The sequence below is a fragment of the Teleopsis dalmanni genome, chromosome X (assembly GCF_002237135.1).
Source record: "Teleopsis dalmanni isolate 2A chromosome X, ASM223713v2, whole genome shotgun sequence".
NCBI lineage: Eukaryota > Metazoa > Arthropoda > Insecta > Diptera > Diopsidae > Teleopsis > Teleopsis dalmanni.
Genome location: NC_051848.1, coordinates 29,362,482 through 29,388,111, shown reverse-complemented (window position 1 = coordinate 29,388,111; position 25,630 = coordinate 29,362,482). Strand labels below are relative to the sequence as shown.

The window sequence follows — 25,630 nt, the reverse complement described above, 5'->3', positions numbered from 1 at the left end:
AAAATTTAAGTGATATTGGTTTTGTTATTACTGAATAATACTGAATAATAATTGTTTGTAAATATAAGCGACTGCAGTACTGTAGAATCTACTTTAAGAGACCACGATTTAAAAAAAAACATTGATTTTAATAGTGATTTCATATATTCTTACGATGTATTCCTTAATATCTTTATAATATAAAAACTTGTGGTAAGAGTAATCATAAGAGATGATGTTTAAAAATTAAGTAGTATTTATGATCTGTTCAATAATGTGCCTACCATTGAAACAAATGATGTTTTACTCATCAATGTTTATTCTTATTCACACAGCATTAGTATTAAATAAACATGTGGATAAATTCTAGAGCTTTAATTCTTTCGTACTGAAATTTTTAATAATAGGACTTGAACTAGTCGGATATTGGTAAATAATTCTTTTTTATAATTTTTTATAGCTATATTCGTTATAAAAGAAATAGTATTTATAATCTATATTAAACTCACCACTTCAAAAAACTATGTTGTTAAATTAAAAATTGCCACTATATAAAGAAGTTCTGTGAAGCTGGGGCTTTGAAACTGAGATTTATAAACAGCATTTTAACTATTATTCCTGCATGGTTATGATATATATACCATACATCATTCAACTTCTTTTGTTTTAATAACAATAATTTAGTCTATTATTAGGGTTAATAAGCACTCTAACAAGATAATCTAATCTATCAAATATTCTAATCTACTGTGTTTATAATAGAAAAACTTTAAAGCTAAATAACAAAAGTTTTGCGCAGGTCTAGCTCGTTCGGTTAAAGCACCCAAATTCATTGCTTCTAATTTGACAGTTTCTAAATTTTAAGTCTGGAACTCATATTTCTGGACATATAAATAAATACGAATATTTCTATACACCATTGATAAGGAGTATTTAGCAATATTAAGAACAGCTTTATGGTCGGTAAAAAATTCAACTACTGAAAATTAGTATTTTGTTATTTCTTTTCATCACAATTGACTTTTATTCATATATATGGCTTATTCCCTTTTTTTTCTCTCTCGTGACATGTTTACTGTATATTTTTAATTACCTTTATTTGTCTCTGTCTCTTTTCTCTCTCTCTCTTCTCACTCTCTTTTCTATCTCTCTCTTCTCTCTCTACTCTCGTCTCTCTCTCCCTCTCTCAATGTTTTTTTGTGTTTACTTTTATCTGTCTTTTCTTCCCTCTCTCGCTGTCTTTATACTAAATTTTTAATATTCTTACCTCTCTTTACTCTCTCTCATATTTCTTTCTCTTATTACTTCGTTTCTTGTCTCTCTTACTTCTCTATTTTATATCTTTTTTACGTCTCTCTCTGATCCCTCTATTATCTCTCTCTTACATCTCTCTCTTATTTCTATATCTCTTATTTCTCATCTCTCTCTTATTTCTCTCTCTTATCTTTTCTTATTTGTCTTTCTCTTTTTCTTCCTATTTCCTTTTGTACCCATTCTCAACTTATACCGAATATTTTAGTGTGCCACAATTAAGAATATGTTGTTTTGCACTATTTTATTATTAAAAAAATCAAGTTAACATTATTTTACACTGTTACAGATAGTATTGTTTTAAATCCTTTTCTTCTTGAAAAGTATTTCTTACTCTTATTACTATTTTAGTACATCTTTTTGTGCCGAAATTTAAAAGATATTTATTCCTCATAGGCGCAAATTCAGCTATTTGAATCGAAATTTCTCTCTTTCTCCCATTCTCAATTTTTGAATTTATATTGAAAACAACAAAAATTTCAAATTTGAAGTGATCATGACTCTTTGTATAATATGACCTAAAATCTTCTCATCTTTTCTTGTTTCTTGTGTAAAATTTATTTGCTACTCGATTTCTCTCTATTCTTTTTTATTTCTGTCTATTACTTTATATATTTCTCACTGTCTTTTCATCTCACTTTGTCTTTCTCTCACTCTCTTTTTCTTCTCACTCTTTCTGTTTTTCTCTCACTCTTTCTCTACCTCTCTTCATCTCACTCTCTTTTTCTCAATCTTTCTGTTTTTCTCTCACTCTTTCTCTACCCCTCTCTCTTTCCTACTATTTTTCCCCCTGTATTTTTCCCTCTCTAATTCTCACCCTTCTTTGTATGTCACTGTATTTCTTTTTATAACTTGCTTTAATACTGATTGTTCTTCGTTTTCTGTTCATGTTATTCTCATACGCGTACGTCCATATTTTTCTAGAGCTCAGCTTAAAGTTTCATTAATGAAAAACTTTTTTCAAAAAATTTTGTAATATATGTGAATTATCTATTCCTTATTAATATCTAGAATACAAGCGATGCAGTTGTAGCAAAGTCAACGCCAGCAACGCCAACAACGCCAGCAATAACGCCATATCATTCTATATATCATGTACAGTATAAACACATATTTTTGTTTCATTGTATTGGTATTATTAATTTTGTTTTTGTTGCTGTTTTTGTTTTTGTTACAAGAAGTGTTTCCTCAAGACAACTTTTACGCGTTTATTGTTATTTATAGTTGCTGTTTTGCTTGTTCACTGTCTATACGTGCAGTTGCTCTGTTTGTTGTTGGTATTTCTTAGCTTTTCTTGTTGTTGTTTCGTGTTGCCAACTTTAATTTTGACTTTGATTATGATATTCGCTTCGCTGCTTCTGATGTTGCCGGATTTACTACGTTAAACAGTTTTATTTTTTTTTTTTGTTTTACAATATTTCTAAAGCATTTTTACTTTTCAACTAAGTTGCTTGCTTTGGAAATAAAGTAAAGTCTAAGCTGTTGCATTGTTGTTATGGCTTTTGCTACTTTTCGACTTGTATTATTATTACCACTACAACTACTACTACTGTTTTTGTTGTTGTTGTTGCTGTTGCTGCTGCTGCTGCTATTTTTAATGCTAACTGCTGCGTTGCTACTGTTACTTATTGTTATTGTACGTGTTTGTGCACATATGAGCTTTAATACTTGCATACAACCACACACACATACATACATTCGTTAGCTACTTGTACTTTCGTGTATTATTTCTTTTTCATTGTTGTTAGTTTTTGTTGGTTGTTGTTGATTTTTGTTAGTGTTGTTAGTTGTTGTCTTGTTGTAATTGTTTTTGCTGTTCCTATTTTTGTTGTTTTTGTTGTTTGTTTCCATTAACTTAATTTCAACTTGGCTTACACACAGCTGACGAGCCTGACGAGCGAGCTTAACGCTGCAGCGCTGATACAGAAACACATAGCGAAATAAAAATGAAATAATGAAATAAGTTAAGAAAAAGAAGACAAAAACAACTACACTGTTGTGCTTCAATATTTTATGGGTAAAATGGTAAAATTAAGCATCTTGAGTTTTCAGTTGAGTTTTTAACATTTACTGAATGTGATCGTCGCGCACACATTTTAAACTATTGAAATAAGTTTAAAAATGTAATTAACTTTATTAAATTTTTTTTTTTTGGTGTGATTACATTTATATAATATTCACAATAATTAGAAAAATTTTCTAATTATATTTTATAATTACTTCATAAGATACATAAAACAAGTGGCGTTGAGTTGCACTTGTGCACGTTCAATATAAAAAAAAAATTAATTAAAATTTTAAAAGTTAAAGTTATAAAAAAAAGAAATCTGTTTGTTTTGCAGTGTACTTCTGTGTTATAATTCAAAGAAATAAATTTTAAAAAACACAATTCTTAAATTAACCCATCTTAAACAATCTTTTGCTGCTCTTCCTTATATCTAAATGTTAAATTTCCACTTATTTATATTACATACATTGTAGTGTTGTAAACGATATGTACATGTTGTACTCATATATGAATACACATAACGAGAAAACATTATAATTCTCATGTATTCTTTTTGTAGTACTAAACATTTTGTGATTAAGAAACCACAGAAGAAGCCACGAACCCAAAGTAGTTCATTGACTAAAACGTTAAATAACATATACAAAGAAAATCAAAAACAAAAGAAAATAAAAAAAGATATATAAAAGTAAAACTACAGTCACTTTTTATAAAATGTAATTATTAATAATTAAACTTCAACTTAAATAAAAACTAAATTTTATAATAATGACGTAGTTAAACAAAAAAAAAAAAATTATAAACATTAACAAAAAAAAAACACAAAAAATAATATAAAAAAAATTATGTGAAGTAAAGAACAAATAAATAAATTTATATACAAATAAAACATATATGTATATATACATTTAATACAAAAAATATATTACCTAATAAAGAAAAATTTACACAAATATAATATAAAAACAAACAAGAAAAATATTTACAAGATAATAATTCTTATAGGTTAGGTTACGTTATACCGATGATCCCTGGTGGGTCAACTTAAGCCTATTGGCCCTTTGTGTTACTGTATATGCTGGAAAAACGCAAGGTTTAAAACCAGCTAGAATCTTTGGTGAAGCCTATAATGCTATTTAGTGAAAAATCATAAATATAACATAATATTTAGAATATTTCAAATATTTAGAAGATAATACTCGTAATTCTTATAAGTAATAATTATTATAAGTAATAATTCTTATAAAAACAAAACATAACAAAATTTTTAAAAAAATCGCGAAAAAATTTTTTAATTAAGCAAGCTGTTCTGAATCTTCTTTCCCATGTTTTCAATTAATTGCTCATGATCGGTTCTTTTCGATCCTGGCTTTCTTCAGTAAGTACCCCAATGATCTTTATTGCGAACCGATGTCAAACAGTTCTAATTAACTACTTTGAGTTAGTTCATAATTATCGGTTCTTTTCAATTCTGGCCTATTCTGTAAGTCTTCTAACCGATCTCAATTACGAGCCAATGTCATACCAAAGTCGAGACAGGGTCCTTATTTGTGTAATCACTTCTGTTTCGAGCTAGATCGTGTACAATTTGTGATTGCAACAGTTTCCTGTGGGATAACATTCCAAACTCAAATTACAATACTTTTAAACTTTTTTTCAAACTCGGCTAAAACATCATATTCATAAGTGGGTACTAGCCGTACCATCGTTTTATGGTATAATGTGAAAGTAATTGTAATATTCTTTTATTTAAAAAGAATCAAATAGATAGATAGATTTTTGTTCATATTATTATAAGTTGCTTAAATTTTGATATAATCTTATTTAGAAGTTGCATCATTTTAAACTTATATCATACTACTTAAATTGTTTGGTCAATATTCTTATAGCAGACTATAACATATATACTACGTTTTTTCTACATTTAAGTGTAGTCCCAGTTTATGTGCTGCCTACTTTATATAACCAAGCAGCCAGAAATATTGTAAAACTGATTGGAATCCTCCTATGGTGTCAGTGTCAACTGCATATGCATATATATGGCAGCATTTTGTAACTTAGTCTTTCTTATATAAGTACCAATGCTTTAATTGATTTCTACAATTCCAAATTGCATGGGTATATTGTATTATGGGTGTCCATTAACTTGTCGATTTGACTTGGTTTGTTTATTTATTGACTAGTTTATTAAGATTGCCGAATCTTTTGGTGGTTTTTTATAATCTTGGATTGTTTTGTGAAATTTTTGTTCTTCTTGTGTAATTAATTTGTCTGGTATGATATCAGCCGTCGGAACGTTGTTGTATTATAGCTGACCAATTGTGCTCTCTACCTTTTCTATCCTTTATAACGGAAATAAATAACTAAAATTAAACTAAATTAAAAAACATGCCCAAATTATAGAGCAGAAATTTTGACTAATTCTTGTTAGACAATTCTAATTATTGCATATGCCCATAAATAGATTATATAATAATAACAGTAATAATATTATGTATAATGATAACATGGACTTGATAAAATTGATGCTAAAACAGTTAACTAGTTGTTCTATAGTATATAGCAACTAATCTATATTATAATATAGGAGATGGTCAAGTGTCGTAAACTTATGTTATATAAGAGGTCTTATATTTGAACCTTGACCCGTAGGAGCAAATTGTCGTTCTAGAGACATGAATAAGAACTTTGTTAGATTTTGTTTCAACCAGTTACTGTACGAAGACAATGACTTATCTTCGCAGTGCTTTTCCGGTTGGTAAAAATTCGATGCTCTACCTTAACCAAGCATCGAAAGTGCATTTAACACTGAAACCAATTAGCTTTCTACAGTTAGTATGTGTGATCTGTTAGTTTATAAGATATAACTGAATAATCTAAAATCAAAAGAGTTTCAATCTGTAAGAGATATTACAGAGTAACCGTAACCAAAACAGTTCCTACTGTTGGGTCAACTAATGGAAGAAATTAATTCAAATCTTTTTGATTTTTTGATTAAAGCTGGTAGCATCGAACTCTTATCAATGGAAAATCACTGCAAAGATGAGCTATTGTCTTTGGACAATTGGATCAAAATTCAAAAAATTTCATATTAATATGGTAGATAAATACTTTAAATCGATAGTTACACATAATATGAGGCATAAGCAAAGACACAAAATATCTTTGCTGGAAGAACAAGATGATAGAAGAACAAGAGCTATATCCAATTATGTTTTCTGTCAAATGTTTACACAAACTAATTTTGTTTAATTAAATACAAAAAAGAAATAAATTTGTTTTAATTTTAATTTCGAAAGTAAGAATCAATACTCATACTCGATCAATATATTTTATCAACTCATACTCGGAAGTGCTCTATATTTTGTTATATAAGATAGATATCTATTTTCTTAATAAAAGATGTTCATTTGAATTGCTTTTGAGAATCTGAGAATGCTGTTATTTCATTTGGAACTCAAGAAACGTAAAGTCTTGTTATTTCCTCAAAAAGATCCGCCGCTCTCGTGTTCGCAGCTTAGGTCTACTTCGCTTTGGCTGTGCGGGTATTTGTGCGCTTAACTCTAAGACTCGCAGCTGAACCGGTCGGATATAAACAAGTGGGCACAGTTGTATTTAGATTCGCTTTTTGTTTAATGTATCTTTTGTGAATATTTAAACTTGTTTGTTGTTAACAAGATATTGTAACTTTTCTAACTTCGTTGATTGTTTTTGCTTTACTAAACTTTGCATCGAAATTAACATTTTAATTACGTACACAAATGCTAGAAACAGGTTCAAAGATACGGCAACTAACTAACTTAGTTTAAACACAATTAGTTTTACTTAAAAAAGTATTTTGAATAATCTGAAATAGTAAATTGCAAAAAACAAAACAAAACAAAACAAAATACATAGAAAAAAAATTAAATTAAAAAACAAAGGCAAGAAAGATACAAACTGCACTTTGATTTTCTATTGGTTGCGTTACTTTTGTATCTGTGCTTGTGCAAAAGATAACGGAATTAATTTAACAGCTGCGCTTGTATTTGTGCCGATAAAGGTCATATAACGTTCGTATTTTATTAATTTTTTTTCATTTAATTTCATTTTATTTTATTGAGTTTTTTATTGAATTAAATGTGACTTCAATTGATTTCCAGTGGATTAAAAATTGAATTAAATTGATTTGTTTACTTACCTGCCCATGCGGCAGATGTGAATAAATTTGCAAATTAAAAAAATATATTTGTAAATTAAAACAAAAAAGCAAAAAAAAAACAAATACTAAAATAAAATAAAAAAATTTTAAAACACTTAAAAATTTAATTTAAAATTTAAATGAATTTTTTTTTAATAATTTTTGTAAAATAATTATAAATTTTATATAATCACAACTGTTTGAAACTTATAGTTAATTAATTTTGCTTCTATATTTTATGCTCATTTAAACAAAAAAAAAAAATTATTAAATACACAATTTTTCAAAATAAAAAAAATAATCATGAAAATTTTAAAAAATAATTACGATTGTATAAAATTTATTAAATTAATTAAAAATGGAGATCTTATTATTTTTATCACATATCAATTTATATTTAATTACTTTTGCATCTATATTTTGTGCTCACTTAAAAAACAAAATTATTAAATACTTAATATTTCAAAGTAAAACAAAATAATCATAAAAATTTAAAAAATAATTAGGATGATATAAAATTTATTAAGTTAATTAAAAATGGCAATCTTATTAATTTTATCACACACTTATAAATTAAAAACTAATAAATTTAAATTACAATGAAAAATAGTTATAAATATAAAATTTTTCTTTTAGTTTTAATTATAGTTTAAATAAACTAATTTCAAAATTTAAATATGTTCGTATTGAATTTTAATACGCAAATAACAACATGTATCACTTATCTTACACGACAGTGGTATATACTGTCCTATTACTTGTACATTCTTTGGTAGTATCCTTTTTTGAAGTGAGTCTACCAATATAATTTGAACAAATTCGGATTGTTAATGAACTTGATAATATTTCTTGGTTTAAGATCCTAAAACTCATTCCATTTAATAAAAGTCAAATGAAGGTATTGAATTTATATCAGGTAATTGAAGAACACGAGTAGTTTAGATGCACAAAAGTTTTACTCTTAATTTTACAAAGTCTGCAGATGTTCGCCTCCTTTCATCTTAGCTTTGAAAATGGTAGTCAACTTAGTGAGTAATCTAAGTTCAGATCAATTAAAACTTAACATCTTTGTTATTAAGCCAAACCAGCTATTATTACTATTAGGCCTTTTGAGTCGGGTCAAGACTTACAGAAAAGTTTTTATATTTCTAAGTCTTCTAAGCCTGAAAAATATATATCCTACAAGAAAGTTCTGGTTCTATGAACAGTTTGAAGAATACATATCCCACAAAAAAGTTCAGATTCTAAGCAGGGAGATAATGCACCTTTCTTTGAAAACTTGTTAGCTATTTCATTAACATCGAATTCCTCATGGCTATCTGTCCAAATATGTGTTTTTTTATACGTAATATCCAACTCATATATGAGATTCTTGTGGCTACTAGTCGGATATGAAATTTTTGTAGCATCTGATGAGTATAATAATAAAATAGGGTATTTTATTATTATATGTGGTATTTGTGATATTTTTTGTATGCATGTTTTTTTTTAATACTCATACTCATTTTACTACTCAGATTTGTAATGTAGGGTTGCATCACTTAACCGTTACTACTACTTGAGTTACACAGCACTGTAACTGTACATTAGTATAAATAGCCTTTGAAATATAATTTTATCGAGACATTTGAGTATCGGATATCTGCCCATAATGTGATCAACTATATCTTAAAAATTACTTATAGGCTCCTGAGCCCCTATTTTGTGATCACTGTTCATTAAGCTTTAAAATATCTTTTTCATGAGATCTCTTTTTGTCGTTATCCAGTTTCCTATATAAGCCATACTAACTGCTTTTAATTTGCAATAAAATTTATATATGCAATAGCTTTTTTTGGAGAAGTATTCATTTAAAGTATAAATGTATTTAAACTATTCCAAACCGTAGACTTTAGAAGGGGGTTCGAATAGTAATAAAGAAGCAACAACAAAAATTTATTTTAATTGAAATTTAGCTGACCATAAAACACTTTTTCGAGTATTGCCAAATACTCATAATCAGTGATCTTAGATTTTAATTAGATTTTTCTTTTAAAATATTGAATTTTAAAAAGTCTAATTGAGTTTACTTTAAGCATTGGTTCTGTCATGTAAGTTGTTCACAAAAGGATTCATATTCTTTAAACGTCGTTTAGCATATTGGTCCTATGAAAGTCTCTCGTTTCATGGCCTTTTTGATTGGTAAATCTTTATAGCACTGAAGATTAATGTAAAACCCTTGAGATTAATTTATAATACTCTAGATAATTTGCTAAAGTAGCAAGATTACCCTGAAATTAACAGCTGTTTTACATGACGACAAATAAATTACGATTTGATTCGATATATGTATTTACGAAAAATATAAATATCTACTTACACAACCACAAAAATTTTAGATTACTCTAAAAATGTTTAATTGGGCAACAAAATCTGACAGATCGAGAGTAAATCGAGATTGAATTCAGATTTACCAATCAAAAACGCTATAAGTTTCAAGTGGTTCAATTTAAATTGAACTTGTTTAAAATAGTTATTGCTATATTTCTGGTTGACCCAAGTCCTAGCAAGAAGTGATATTTAATTGAGTTTTTTTTTTTGTATTTGAAGATATATTACTTATAATTTCATTTTGCTAAGTTTACATATTTGAATTAATTTTTCATTAATTTTAAATTTGGTGAATTAGCTTATTTTTTTTTTTTGAAGTATGAAGTATTTTTAATATCTTCTTAATATATTTTTTGATTTTAGTACGTGTGCTGTTTTTTCAATTATATACAGAAATTTATATGACTTAAGTTTCTATAACTTTTATAGTCTTATTACTTTGTTTCATTTCACCATAAATTTAAAAAAAATTAGGTAATTTAAACAAAATAATTTTCTAAAAAAATAATACATAATACAACTCTAAACTGGAAATTATGAGTAATTCTTATTTAAAATGAATTTAAATTATTCAGCTTACAATATCGGGAATTTATCTATAGAAGTCAATGCGATTTCTACGTGTGAATGCAATTATTTGTTATAGTTGAAATGTATAATAACACACTTTGTTTAAAAACAAAATTAATAAATATTAATGTACAATAAATTTTAATAATATATTTAAAAATGTGATTTATTAAAAGTACGTCATTTGAATACACAAAAAAAATGAAGAAATAAAAAAAAAATAAAATTGCAAGCGTGCAAACCTTCGACAATATGTGAAAGTGTAATAATTTTATTTTAATTTTATTGCCATTATGTGCCGTTCATTAATAATAGTTGCAATTTTATATATTTTTTTCGATATTAGATTACAGTGTTTTGTGTAATTTTGTGTAATTTTTATTTAATAAAAAGCAAAAGCATAGTTGATATATAAATGAAATTTTTCATATTTCGTATGCAAACAAAAGCGCACAAACAAACTAAAGACTTCAAAGCCTGAGACATGTGCCTGTGTTGATTAAATGCTTTCGGTTTGTATAGAAAAGATACAAAAAGTAAATAAAATAAATTTATAAAATATTTACAAAAAATTAAAAAAAATTAAAAACAAATTCAATAAAAAATTTAATAAAAAATTTAACAATATCAATAAGCAAATACGTCACAACAATATATACGGATTTTTAATAACAAAAATCATTTATATTTTTGACTTTTACTGAATTATAAATTGAAATTAAATTGGCGCCTGCAGCAAAATATACCGCAAAATATTTAATTTTAAATATTAAATAGAAAAGTGTGGCAGCACGTGCTCATAACTGAAACTATGATGCTTTTATCTGCATTGAAGCTGGGTAGGTTTGAATTCAGTAAGTTAAGTTTTATGATATTATTATTTATGTATCCTAATCAATATTATCATATTCTTTAGAATATTATTCTATATAATTAATTTCATTTAACAATTTATAAAGCATTAATAAATAATATATAATAATCCATATTATTGAATCGTAACTTATAAAAATGTATATTTTTTATTGTTTTTTAAATGTATTTTTAATTTGGCTGTAGGTCCCTTCTTGTTCCATAATTAAACGTCAGTCGGTAAGCTTTTACCGACCAATCAACAAACAATTCGACTTAGTGCACACGCTTAGATCGTAATGCTGATGCAGACTCTCAAGGAGAGTCGAAATTATTTAACAAGAAGGGACGTACAGTCAGATTAAAAATATTTAAAAAAACTACTTATTATTGTTTATATACTTATAAGAAATCTAAATTTCTTTATTTGATCAAAGACAGTAAATATGGTGGAAAAATTTATAAAAGTGGAAGTAATTTTCAGTTACAACAAAAACAAAACAAAGACTATTATATATAAAATGAAATGTCTCATAACGGAAAGTTCTTTCAACCGGACAGTTTCAACAGCCGGACAGATTTTTTGGACATAGCTTTTTCATTAATATTTTTCAAAGGAGGTTTTTCGAACAGTAATGAACTACAACAACAAAAATTAATTTTATATTATTTTAATTAATTGAATTTTTGGCTGACCATACAGCTGTTTCGTGTATTGCCAAATACCCACCATCGTAAATAATTTTCTGAGACTGCAAAATATATTTAATATATATATATTAATTCTTTTCATAAAAATATGATTCCAATAACTGAACGCTCTAATAACAGGATGCGAATACTATATATTAAATCATTTTAATTAAAAAATCTCTCATAAACAGACAAACTTCAAAAAATACATAACTAGTTTTTTAATAATCTGTAGTTTTCCATAATATAAATTCTATTTGTATTTATGTAAAAAATCTTTAATTTTAGTTACCAATAATTAATTATATATAATATATAATTTTTCAATTACTTCGACCAAAATAGTCCAGAAAGTAGTATTTTCTTTCGCACATTACCTGACAAAACTGTCGCTATTAAATCCAAAAATTGCATACTCACTAAATTTCAATTTTCAAAAATTTATGAAAGTCTTTCTGATTTTGGGAAATTTCACCGAAATAGAATCGGGCCACAATTAGATTTTTCCTTGCAGATTTCAGTCTATGGCTATGCGGGTAATGTCGTCCTGGGGCCTCCATAGTGTATGGCCTAACCAGTTCTACTTGCGCATGCATATCTCCTGAGAAACTTCTCTCAAATTTGCCTCCTCAAAAAGTTGTTATTCGCTACAGTTTGCGACCAAAATATACGCTATATTCGACGCAGACATCGATTAGAGAAGATATGCAGTTCTTATATAGCTGCTGTGTTTCACGACTCGCACCCATACAATATCGTCGATTTGATGCTAGAGTTATAAATGTTCAATTTTGTGCGGATAGGCAGGCTATGGGACTTCCGTACTCGCATAAATCGCCCATATTCTTTACTTTAACTATGGACATGAACTACTATTTCATGTTTTTAGAATATATGGAAAAATTGTTTGAAACTTTCTTCTGAGAGACTCAAAGTATAAATATATTTTATTTCTCTATTATATTGATTTTTAACGTCTTTTTGGACAAAAAAAAACCAAATTCTTAATGTAAACTATTGTTTTCAATAGAGAGGTTTTCATCGAATAGTAGTAAAACTGCAATAACAAAAATGTTTGCAATAAATAATACCTCTACAAAAGAATAGTATTGAAATTTAACCATTGAAAATTTAAATATAATTAATTAATTCAATTATTCTACAGTTGGTTAATGATTGAAGTATACAAAGGTACCAATCAAAAACACTAAGAAATATAGTCAGAACTCGATGTTATGTAACGAACTACTCCATTTAACAGTACCTGAAAATGCTCTTTGAAAAAAATTAAATTCAAAAATGTAAAAAAATGCAGTTTTAGTAAATTTTACCTAATTTAGATATAGCATCGACAATCATTTGAGAAGATATTTTCATGATTACAGTTTGTAGCTCAATAGAATGGTTTCCATCAACTAAGTTGGTTTAAAGTCCGACTACTTATTTTATTTTATTTTTTTTATTTTTATTTGAAATATAGAATAGGACCGGGGCACTCAATCGGCGAATCTTTGTGCCCAAACTCACTTTGTTGCTATTGTATATATTGACGAAAAGTTCTCTTAAAGTTGGTGCAGAAACTTGAATCAAGTGCGATATATTATTTCGCTCCATTTTGACAAACAATTAAAGTCGACCGATGAAAAGGATTATTAAAAAATTTTGTTTGTAAAAATAGCTGCTAATTTATTATTATTATTTTTTTTTTTGCACTTTAAAGCAAGAAGCTTTGAAATAAATAAGACTTTGGAAAAAACTATTAACGAGAAAAGTTAAAATAATTAAACTTAATGGAAAATTTCCAGATCTAGTAAATGCAAATAAGATATCTCACAGTCTTATATCATTTTTCAATGACTTAAATTTATATAAATTTAATTTAATTGTAAAAGCAACTTAAAATTTAGTTAAAAATAAATAAATTCACTATAATAATTAAATTAACTTTATTTGACGCTATAAAATCACACATCAAGACTTTAAAGATTACAGCTTAATCAAATCATGTACCAAAACCACTTGTCGAGTCGCTTTCCGAGACCATCGAAACTATTTCGACCTACTATACTGCTTTTCTTTTTTTTTGTGTATAAAAAACTAACTTGAATGAATTTATTATCTTTATATGTATATATATATATATATGTATTTATATTTTGTGTTAAGCTACTTTTTAGTTAAGGAAGTTTTTATATTATTTGATGTGTAGTTCGCAAGTTGTTTTTGCCTTTTTTGATCAAATTTTTAAAGATTATATTTGACTTTGATTTTGATTTTAATTTTTAGTTTTTAATTTTGGTAACTTGCTATAGCCTTAATTATATTATATTAAATACTTATAAAATGACTACTATGTGATTCATTGCCGTCAAATTTTTTATTTATAAAAACAAGTAAGTTTCTCACCTATAAAAATTAGGTTATTGTAACTTGTAATTTATTTCTTTATATAAATTATCGGCATTGTAGTAATATAAACAACTGATATATAATATAATAAATACATAAATATATGTGTGGGTATTATACTCATCAAATACTATAATGAGTTATGTTATGCACTATATATTTTACTGTTTACTGGTTGACTTAAGTTATTTTTACTTTATAAATAATAAGTGTTTTATATATATATAAAATTATTTCTATATATTATATATATATTTATAAATATATTAAAATATAAAATAAAAATATATTTATAAATATATGTGTATAAATTATAATAACTATAATTAATTTATTTAACAAAATTAAAAATTTTTTTTTTGAACAGTAATGAACTACAACAACAAAAATTTATTTTATATTATTTTAATTAATTGAATTTTTGGCTGATTATACAGCTGTATGTAGATATAATAACAAAAAATAAAATATTTAGATATATATTAAAGTATTGTTAAAAATGGAAGGAAAAAATATATTTTGAATAGTTCCTATGCTAATGCTCAGACCTGACTACATAGAATAAATAAATTATTAAACAGATTGTACTTGTTAATAAAAGAATTAACAGTGGTTACTGTACATTCCTTGTGGAGTACTATCCTTATTTAAATTAAAATTTATTTATTAAGCTGTGTTCTGCACTGGTATTTTTCTTTTCAGTCTTGAAAGAATTTAGAGGACGATACTATAATCTTAGTATTTACCTTATTCCTATTCCATTAATATTCTATAACAATAATATCGTAAAAATAGTTATTACGCAAATTTTTTTATTTAAATTTGCCATTACTACTGTTGGTGGAACACTTCTTGGTTGACCTATAATGACTCACTCATTGGTTTGCAGGCGACTTAATTACTGTGGGTACTTGAAATCTTTTAAGCTTCCTAGCAATCTCAAACCTCAGACGTTCCAAGTACGTCAAATAATTATAAAAGATTATTTTAAATAAATACTTTAAAAAAATAAAATAAAAACTTCTCGTTACTTTTGGATCACACCTTGCATGACATAATTAGGCTTGTATATGTTATGAAAGAATTTGTCATATGTGTTTATCATATATATTATAATAGTAATTACAGTAAATTCTTTATTGCCACGATTACTTTATTATTAAAAAATCTCAATAATATATATTTATGGAGAATGGTGTAGGTTTTGGAAAATACGAAAAAAGTCAGTACAAATTTGCAATCATGTCTGGTATTACTGAATACATAAAAATGTATTCATGTACACTTTTTTTACGGAAGAAGCAATGAAAGTATAAATAATTTATATGATTATAAAATAATATTTTTTTTTCAAATAAAATTTTTTTTTTTTTCAAATAAAATTTTTTTTTTTTCAAATAAAATTCATTTTTTTTAATGAATTACAAATATTTTACATTTTCTTGCAAGCTCTTAACAAAAGACAGCAAATTAACTTAATGTACTCTAGTCTCAACTATGTAAGATTTTACTTTCTATGCGACTCATTTTCACAACAATGTGGGCATAATATCACTCAATTTAAATTACTGTACCCACTTTTCATATGACGGACGATTCGATCAATTTCCAAGGCAATTACTATGAGCATCTAAAATAGTAAAGAAGACAACACCGGCTATAATGTATATGGCAACAACAAAACTACTGTGTTATGTACTCAAATGAAAAAGAAATTGGCAAAACAAGTAATTTAAGACCCCCAAGACATAAAAAGTTTTAAAGAAAATTAAACTATCTCCAAACTCCTAGCTCTGTGTCTCTACAACTTCAACTTCTACTTCTGCTTCAGCTGCAGCTTTAGCTTCATCTTCATTGGCTTTCAATTGTGCTGCGCTCACTGGGAAAATAGAAAGTTTTTCTCACTTCACTTACAGTGATTTTATGATATTTTTTTTTCCAAGATAAATAGAAAAAAAAATTTTTAATGAAACTATAAAGCAATTGAAAGTAATATATATTTTGCAACATTTTAAATAAAAATTTTTCAAATATATTATTTGCTTCATACTTTTCTCAATAATGACTTGACAAATATTAATGCCATTTTAATTTAGTTTTTCATATTTTCTTCATGAATATTTTTCTGATTTTTACTTAAGTAATATTTTTATAAAAACTTTTACATGCAAATAATGATATATGTTTTTTCATCTATTATTCCTTTTAAATAAAACTTAATGTTCCATACAATCCATATTAATGGTTGTTAGGTTATCTCCTAAAACTGCAGTTTAAGAATAGCCTCACTTTTAACCGCAAATGAAAGTCCAAACTATTTATGACCATTTAAAATTGTTTACTTCTTCAGTATTTCAGGTCTTACCGAATGGATATTTGCAGTATTTTGAAATGATGTTTTGTTTTGAAAAACATTAAATTAAAAATTACTGCACTTTTTGGTGATTTATCCATTTAATGCATTGTATTTAGTTAAATGCAGTTGAATTTTCGCTACTTTAAATCTGCACAAAATTTCTTGTCTAAACTGACCTAATTTTGAGATTTAGACCTGAATTGTACAGGACTTAATATAATTTTAAAAACATCTTATTATTTCAAATAAAAAAAGGGCATATAGCAATTAAAAAGAACAACAATTTTATAATATTAAATTTTTTTGTCGAAAGTGACGCGACTAATGAGGAAAATAAACTACTTAAAAGTTAGAAGGTTTCGAATAATAATAAAAATGTTTTATCACTCAATCTCCCTAAATTAGGCCCTTCCTTTCTGGCTTAGATGAACCTAGCTCAATAGGTATTAAACTTATCTGCTCCCTTCTCTCTCACATGATTACTGAAATGAAGTTTCCACACTGTTGTGGAAATTTTCTCCATTCATTTCTAAGAGATGGTCTTAGTAGATTCAAATAGAAATAAAAAGACAAAAACAAAAACTTTAGTTAATTTATTGAAATTTGGTTGACCAAATTTCGACCATACATGAAACAGCGTTGTATGATCGGCCAAATTTCAATAGGTAAATTAACTAAAATTTTTGTTTTTGTCTTTTAATTTTTATTTAAACCCTTCTAAAATGTTATTTTTAATTAACTGAGTTTTTGCTGTCAATTATACAAATACCACGAATATTTTCAAATACGAATCATTCGGGGTACGTTTATTTGATAACATATTGTAGTAGGATCAGTTATTTTGAGCACTTTCTTTTGAGTTTACTTCTAGAGATATATGTATACAGATTTAAAATTGTGAACTAACTAAAATTGACAAAAAAAAAATTTATAAATGCCATCTATCGCCAACTATTACATACTTATATATTGAATATTAATATCATAAACAACTAGCCTCTTGGTATGTAAGAATTTCCGGATATAAAAATTGAAAGCATTAAAAAATATATTTGGGATAAACCTCTCAAGCTTTATAATACTGTAATTACTTACCAAAATTTTGAGTTAAATTAATTAAAAGAATAGGGACATATTCTTTTGTCAGTAGTGGCAAATATGGTAGATTTCAAATTCTGTTATAAAAAAAGAAAGCAATGTATTCTAATCAACATTATCAAAATAATATCTATTATTATTTTTGATATTGTGCCAATTTCGAGGCTTAGATTGAGTCTCTAAGCCCTGTTGCGACGATAAAAAGTAGTATAGAACCTATTTTACAGGGTTTAATTGCCTCTTCCGTAAGAATATACATTCCCAGGAATCTATTTCGTATGTACATTAGCGCAGGGTATTTTAATAGCACATGTGTGGCTGACTTTGCATTCTCCTCGGAGAATCTATAGTTCATGATTCCTATATTTTCTTTTGATAACTTCGTACAATTCTGATATCTTCTATTGTCACAAGTACCTGTAAGTGCTTTGGTTTGTTTTAATACTGGTGAATTATCCCAGTAATCCTTTTTGTTCTGGTTTTCCTTCATTTTTATGAAGAAAAGGAGGGTACTATGTTCTAGTCAACAGAAAGGTAAAATAATATCTAACATATATTCACCTTCGAAATTGAATATACGTGGATTATATTTTATTATAAAGTAACAAAAATATTAACAGTCCTCTTTTTTCTTATAAATTTTTAAATACGGGAACATAAAAAATAAAGTTAAGTTTTACTATATATATTTATGAGAATATACTTAAATCATATAGAAAGTAATTTTTATTTTAGTCTTCAAACCGTCTGAAAGTCCTTTTGGCTGGTTTGTTTTAAAGTTAATAAAATACTGAAGCATATTTTTTAGGATAAACATTTGAATTTTTTTTTTTTTGTAATTATATTTTAATAAAATAAGAAATTTTAGAATATAAATAAAAATATAAGAACTAAAATTTAATTTCAAATTTTTATAAAATTGAGTAATAAGAAATAAATATTAAAAATGAAAATAATTTTGTTTATTTTTAATAATATATGAAAAATATTAACTTAACGCACTTTTAAGAACAATTTTTTAAGTTTTTCAATCAATTTTTAATATTAATTATTTATTATAATTAAAACTATAAATAGAATTTAAAAAAAATGCATTTAAAAAATATAATCACATAAATGTTTTATAATATTAAAATGTTGCTTTTTTTAATGTGGTGAAAAATAATACTATTGTAATAAAAATAATTTTTTATATTATGTTTATTTTTTTCACAAAACGCTAAAAATATATAATTATAATTTTATAATTCAATAATTAAACTATAATTGAAAATTAATTAAGAAAAAAAAAATAATTTCAAATTAAGAATTTATGTAAACAAATTTTCTTTATAAATTCTCATCACGAAATTATTATGTAGATTATTATACGTAGATTATTATTATTAAATAATTATTAATAAATTGTTATTTCAGTATTAGTATTAAATTATTATTATCATATTTTCATTATTAAGTTTTTATTATAATATTTTCATTATTAAATTATTATTATTATGTTTTTGTTATTAAATTATTATTATTAAATTATTATCACTAAATTTCTATTATTAAATAATTATTATCAAATTATTATTGTTATTATAAACAGTGAGCAATAAAATTATTATTATAGTCATTATTAAATTATTATAACTTATTTATTTTTATTAAATTATTTTTTTTATATTATTGTAATTTAAAATTATTTTATATAAAATAATAATTTTTTTTTTTAAATTACAAGAAATTATTTTTTTATTGTTATAAAATTATTAAATTTAAGAATTGTTGACGATACATAAAAAGTGAAAATTATATCAAAAAATTTTTATTGTTTGATTTATTATTTTTATTAAAGACATAGTAAGAATATAAAGTAATATATTTGAAAGAAAAAATTTATTAGAATATGTTCAAAATTTTATTATGTAATTATATTATTTTTTAATTTTTTACTGCTTATTAATGAAATTTTGTTGTAAAATTATTACGGAGTATATTATAAAAATAATAATATATAATAAGTTTTATTTTTATTATTGAATTATAGTATAAAACTATTTTTTAAGTATAAAAAATAATAAACGTGCAATAAAGAATTAAAATAAAAATTTAATTAAGAAATTATTAAAAATAGATTTAAAATAGTTTTATGTTTAAATTATTATTATTAAAAAATAATAATCAAAAATTATGAAGTTAGAATAAAAAAAGTATAGAAAATAAATTTTTATTATGTATTAATAAACTAATTACTTTTTTTTCTAAAATATTTTTATATTTACTTAACATTAATACAGACTTTAAAAGTTCAATTTTATCTATAGATAAAGTTGATAATAAGTATTAAAGATAAAAGCGTTTAAAATATATTTATATAAATTCATTTGATTATCTGTCTGGTTGCTTTATTTTATTGCGTATAAAACATATAAGGCTATTATCAAGCATGAATGTCAATCACGATAGCCGTTACACATTTGGTCATATATGCAAATTTTAGCTTGCAAATGTCTTAATTAATTTTTTTTTACAACATTGATATTGAATATAAATTAATAAAAATAAATAAATATTGTTAATAATCAATTTTAATTTTGCAAAGGTTTATATTGATATTTAAATTAATTTACTTGTTCATATGCAAATTTTAGATGTTTTATTATTTGATTTTTGCTTGTTTTAAGTTGTCAATTTACAAATGAAACTTAATTGCAATGAAAAAGTTGTCATAATATATATATTTTTTTTATTAAATACGATTTATATTAACAATAAAAAGATTCAATAGATTTAATTTGCAGAGAAATTTTATTTTAGATTTTAGGTATATTGTTTAATTATTTCAATAAAATAGGAACATGTAGGAACATTTATAGATCTATCTTAAACCTATGAATGGAGTATTTTGTATACTAAAAAGCTATACTGTCTTCTGAAAAAAATCAGTCGCTCAGTCGTTCACTAATTGAACTGCAACTTTTTAGTAATCTTTATTGTTTTTTTTTTTGTTTAATTTTTATTAAATGAACACAAAAAAATCAATTTTTTAAATTTCGGGTTAATAATATTTATTATCAGAATTTTAATTCGAGTAGTACATGTGCCTTAAATCCCACTTACATACTGACTGAATTTTTCAAAAAAAAGAAACTAACTTAAGAAATTGTGGTAAATGTCAGTTCAAGTCTATACGTTTTGCCATGTTACTTAATTCTTTTTTTTCTTCAATTAAACTCTTGCTTTTAATGATCTAATGACACGCTTTTTTGAGAAATCTTTAACCTTCAAAAATCGAAAATATTTACTCGGCCTACGCACCTCGTACGCATTGTCTAATTACAAACTTAACCTGCAAGTAACTTGAAATTATTGCTTTACCGAAAGTCTCAACGCCCTCATAACAAACAAAAATTGTTATGATTTCAACTAAAAAAAATTTTTTTTTATTATATAAATATATGTAACATCATTTATTTATTTGTATATACTCATTTTTTAATTATTAATTTCACAATTAACCAATGAAAGTATTTTTCGCTATTTCTTTTATTGCAAAATGAAATAAAATGAGAATATAACATGCGAGTTATAAGCCCCTAAACCTAGGTTCAAAATATGAATTGTCGCAACTGATTGTGGAAAGCAGAATTGAAGCCAAACGCGGAATGGGAAGAAAACAAATGCCTTGGTTGAGGAATTTCCGACACTGGACTAGGTTAAGAATGCTTAGAGACTTGGTACATACTGCTAGAGACAGAGGGGACTTCAAAAATATTATTTCTAACATATTGTAATTTATTGATTTATTTATTTATTATTATTTATTTATTATTTATTTATTATTTATTTATTATTTATTTATTATTTATTTATTATTTATTTATTATTTATTATTTATTTATTATTTATTTATTGATTGTATAACCTCATTAAGAAACCTTATTAAGTTTCTATACTAGCACCACATCAACATAATCATATATATATTTATTTTCCTTAATGTATATTTATTTTCCTCAATATATATATATTTTTTCTTAATATATATTTATTTTCCTTAATGTATATTTACTTTTTTAATATATATTTATTTTCCTTAATATGTATTTATTTTCCTTAATATATATTAATTTTCCTTCATATAAATTTTGGAAAAGTTAAGCTTATCATATTAATGAAAAAGTTAGAGAATTGTTGGGTCGAATATATTGTCCGATTAACTATGTTCACATATCAAAAAATGTATTTTAGTATGTTTTCATGACAACTGATTGATTTGTTCTCATATTATTGCTATTAAAATTAACTTTAAAGATACATTTTATATCCATTTTCCTTGTACTATAAAGGGTTATCAATTTTGTGATTCTGATTTTGTGATTCTGGTTTTTATTTTTTAAGACACAATTTTAAATTATTTTTTTTAAATTATTTCAGTTATTTATTTTAATTATTTATCTTTTGTAATATATAGTTAAAAGGTAATCAATTATGTTGAAGTTATTTATTTAGTAATTTATTTTATACAATAATTTACCATATATGTATTTTTATTTTAATTTGTTCAACTAATTTACTATAACTTATTAATTTAGTGTATATAATTTATATTTTAATTTTATATTAAAATTATTTTTTTTAAATAATTTAAATAAAAATTATGCTCTTAGAAAATAATTAAATTATTTTTTCTTTAAATTTATTTGAATGTATATTAATTTTTTGAATATATATTAGTATATAAATTAATTTTCAATAACTAATTCGATTTTTCTCTTTTTTTCTTTGCAGGTACGTACCAAAATAAAACGTTACTTATGAAGAGGAAAATAAATGTAAAAACAAAACGTATCTGTAGAAAAAATTTTGAATTTTAAACAAGTTTGTGATTTGTATTATAAGATAGTATTAAAAAATATTTTTTTTTCACATTATTATATAAATTATTATTTCGTGTGATCTTGAACCTTGTTTTCATTAATTTTAAAATCATTATTTTTTTTTTAAATTACTACAAAAATTTGCACCCACAATTTTTCATTTACTAAGATTTCTATTATTTTTAATAATAATAATATTTTGTTTAAATTAATTTTTTTTATATAAATATCTGAATCACGATATTTATACATTGAATATGTGTTATGTGTACTCAATATTCATATATAAAAAAAAAAAGTTCAACGTCTCTCTATGCCATATTAGAAGTATTTTAGCACAATTTCATGGCACAAAAAGCACGGCAATTGCTAACAAAAAAAAATTTAACCAATAATTAACTACAGATTTGAAGAGGAAAAAATTACAAATAGAAATCTAGTAAAAAAATATCTAGTTACTTCCCATCTTAGCCTCGGATTGCATAATTGAAGACAACGAACTTTTCTGCAAAAGTTCAAGTAATTTTTCTATTTTTATTTTTGCTTTTTTCTTATTCTTGTTGTTTTTGTATTGTTTGTGAGTATCGCTACACACGTTCATAAATGTCATTATTATTTTATATTTTGTATCTTTCGCTTTATTTCCATATTATTTTTGGATTTATTTTATACTCTATTCCAATTCACAACTAGACATGAAATCCATGAAACCCACAAATGACAAAAAGTTTTAATAAACATAATGCATACCTATGCCATGGTGGTTAGAAACGAAGAGTAACGAGTACCAATGCCATTATTATTCCATAAAATACATTAAGACTGAAAAGTTTTCGGAAATTCTCATTTAAAATTCGCGCGCTGTATATTTTTCGATATTTTAAGTTTATGTAGTTTGGCAGCACTGTCCTTAATTACTATGCCAAAAATGAGCTCGATCTGTCAGACAGTTCGTTTACGGCAGCTGTTGAAACCAGTTCACCTCAGTAGTGCGTTGCGAAATGTCTTCGACGGTCGTACGACCGTCCTGGAAGGCTTTGTACCACTCATAAACTTGAGTTTTCGATAAAACTGATTCCCCATAAGCCTTTTGTAGCATTCGCAACGATTCTGCACACGAAATTTCGTTCGAAACACAAAATTTGATGCAAACTCTTTGTTCAATATTTTTTTCCATTGTTTTTTTCGCAACGCCCTACTGAGGTGAACTGGTTTCAACAGCTGCCGTAAACGAACTGTCTGACAGATCGCGCTCATTTTTGGCATAGTAATTAAGGACAGTGCTGCCAAACTACATAAACTTAAAATATCGGAAAATATACAGCGCGCGAATTTTAAATGAGAATTTCCGAAAACTTTTCGGTCTTAATGTAGAGTCGAAAGAGTATGAATATATACTTGTGTATATGCATGTTTGTATATAGATCTCTTCGCTTAGTATATGCGTAGTTTATGGATGGATATATTACTGCAATTAGTTTGAAAAGTTTACCAATCAATGAGTCCTAGAACTAGAATCTTCGCTATTAGGTAGTCAGACATAACTAATTCCAATCCAAATTTAAAAAAAATTAAAGATTACTAAAATTCTTATGATACATAAAGTCTTCCTATATTTTAAAATTTGTATATTTTTATAGAAAAAATGAGAAACTGTCTATAAGACATCTTGGACATGATTTATTGCTTTATATAAATTCTATTTATTAAACTGTAATGTATTGAATTATAAAATCCCCAATATATGCAAAAAACAGCCTCTGTTTAACGAAATTTTACGTTAACTCAAATTTATCAAAGAAAATCTTTTTACTTTATTTCAAACAACTATCTATATCTTGGTTAGAGAACCGACTAGAAGTTAATATTCTAATCAACATTTTAGGCTCTTATTTTGTAAACCACTTTTCAATCCTTTTGGGAGCTGAACAATGGTACAGTAAACCCGCACATGTATTTCTTAATATCTATTAAGTACAATTCAGCAATAGTAATAAATTAACAAATACTTAAGATTGTAAAAAAAAACAAACCTGTCAATCCTAATTCAAATTAAAATATTACAAAAAAACTTTTTAATATAAAGTTTAGGTCGTGTGCGAGTTAGGCTAAGTTGCGTTCTAAATGAGGGAAATTCTAAGATGAGCCGATAATGTAGTGATGTGTCGATACGTGTTGATAAATGGCTAAATGTGTGCAGTGCAAAAAATCCTAAAAAATCTCCCATTTGGTTTAGCATCAACTTAGCCTAACTCGCACACGACCTTAATAAGCATCTTTTTAAGAAATATTGGTTCCACTTGTCTATTTATTTATCTATGTATTCTATTTTTTATGCTATTCTATCTTCATTCTATACTTTGTTAGCTTCATCGTTTTTATGTCAGTTTCTATTTAATTTTATCCTTTTTTTTTTGTAAAATGAGCATTTAAATATCATAACACATTCTTTATGATATTCTAAGTTGAGCAGCGGTAGACCTATCCATCTGGGAGCTAGACTTATTACTAACTCTTAACGCATGGAACAATACAAAATCGTCAAAGGTGCTCAAACTCATTAAAAGTCGTATTGGTTTTTACATAAGGCACGGTGTATAGCATTGAATAGTATTTTCCAAACAATCAAAAAAAAATATACTATATCAATCAATTGTCCTAATATCTTACAAATATTTAGTCCTGACCCGCTTCAACGTGTATAGCATAGAATAGTATTTTCCATACAATTTAAAATAATAAATAATATAATAATAAATTGTATCTAATATTTCTTATATTTTGCCCTGATCTGCCTCAACGTGAAGCTCAAAACTGCAAAACTGCAAAAATGATATTTCGCAGACCAGTTCTACCACTGGCGTTCTGTTAATATATCTTCCCCTATATATCAAATCTCTTTCATGCATTTTCAAGGACATAACAATGGGCAATATATA

At 25.2% G+C, this 25,630-nt stretch overlaps 1 protein-coding gene across 4 annotated transcripts in view; it reads left to right on the top strand.

Annotated features, from left to right (window-relative positions):
- LOC119688132 (tyrosine-protein kinase Btk29A) overlaps nucleotides 1-25,630 on the top strand; it is a 186,643-nt gene that overhangs the window by 151,520 nt on the left and 9,493 nt on the right. Inside the window, exon 1 of one of the 4 annotated variants that reach the window (XM_038102792.1) lies at nucleotides 11,104-11,257. The exons of 2 other annotated variants lie outside the window; for them this stretch is intronic. In XM_038102792.1, coding sequence (XP_037958720.1) covers nucleotides 11,230-11,257 — 28 coding nt within the window. In that variant the 5' untranslated portion in view covers nucleotides 11,104-11,229. Of the gene's footprint in view, nucleotides 1-11,103; nucleotides 11,273-25,630 lie in introns of those variants that run through there. One more of the 4 variants, XM_038102791.1, reaches the window with a different exon arrangement.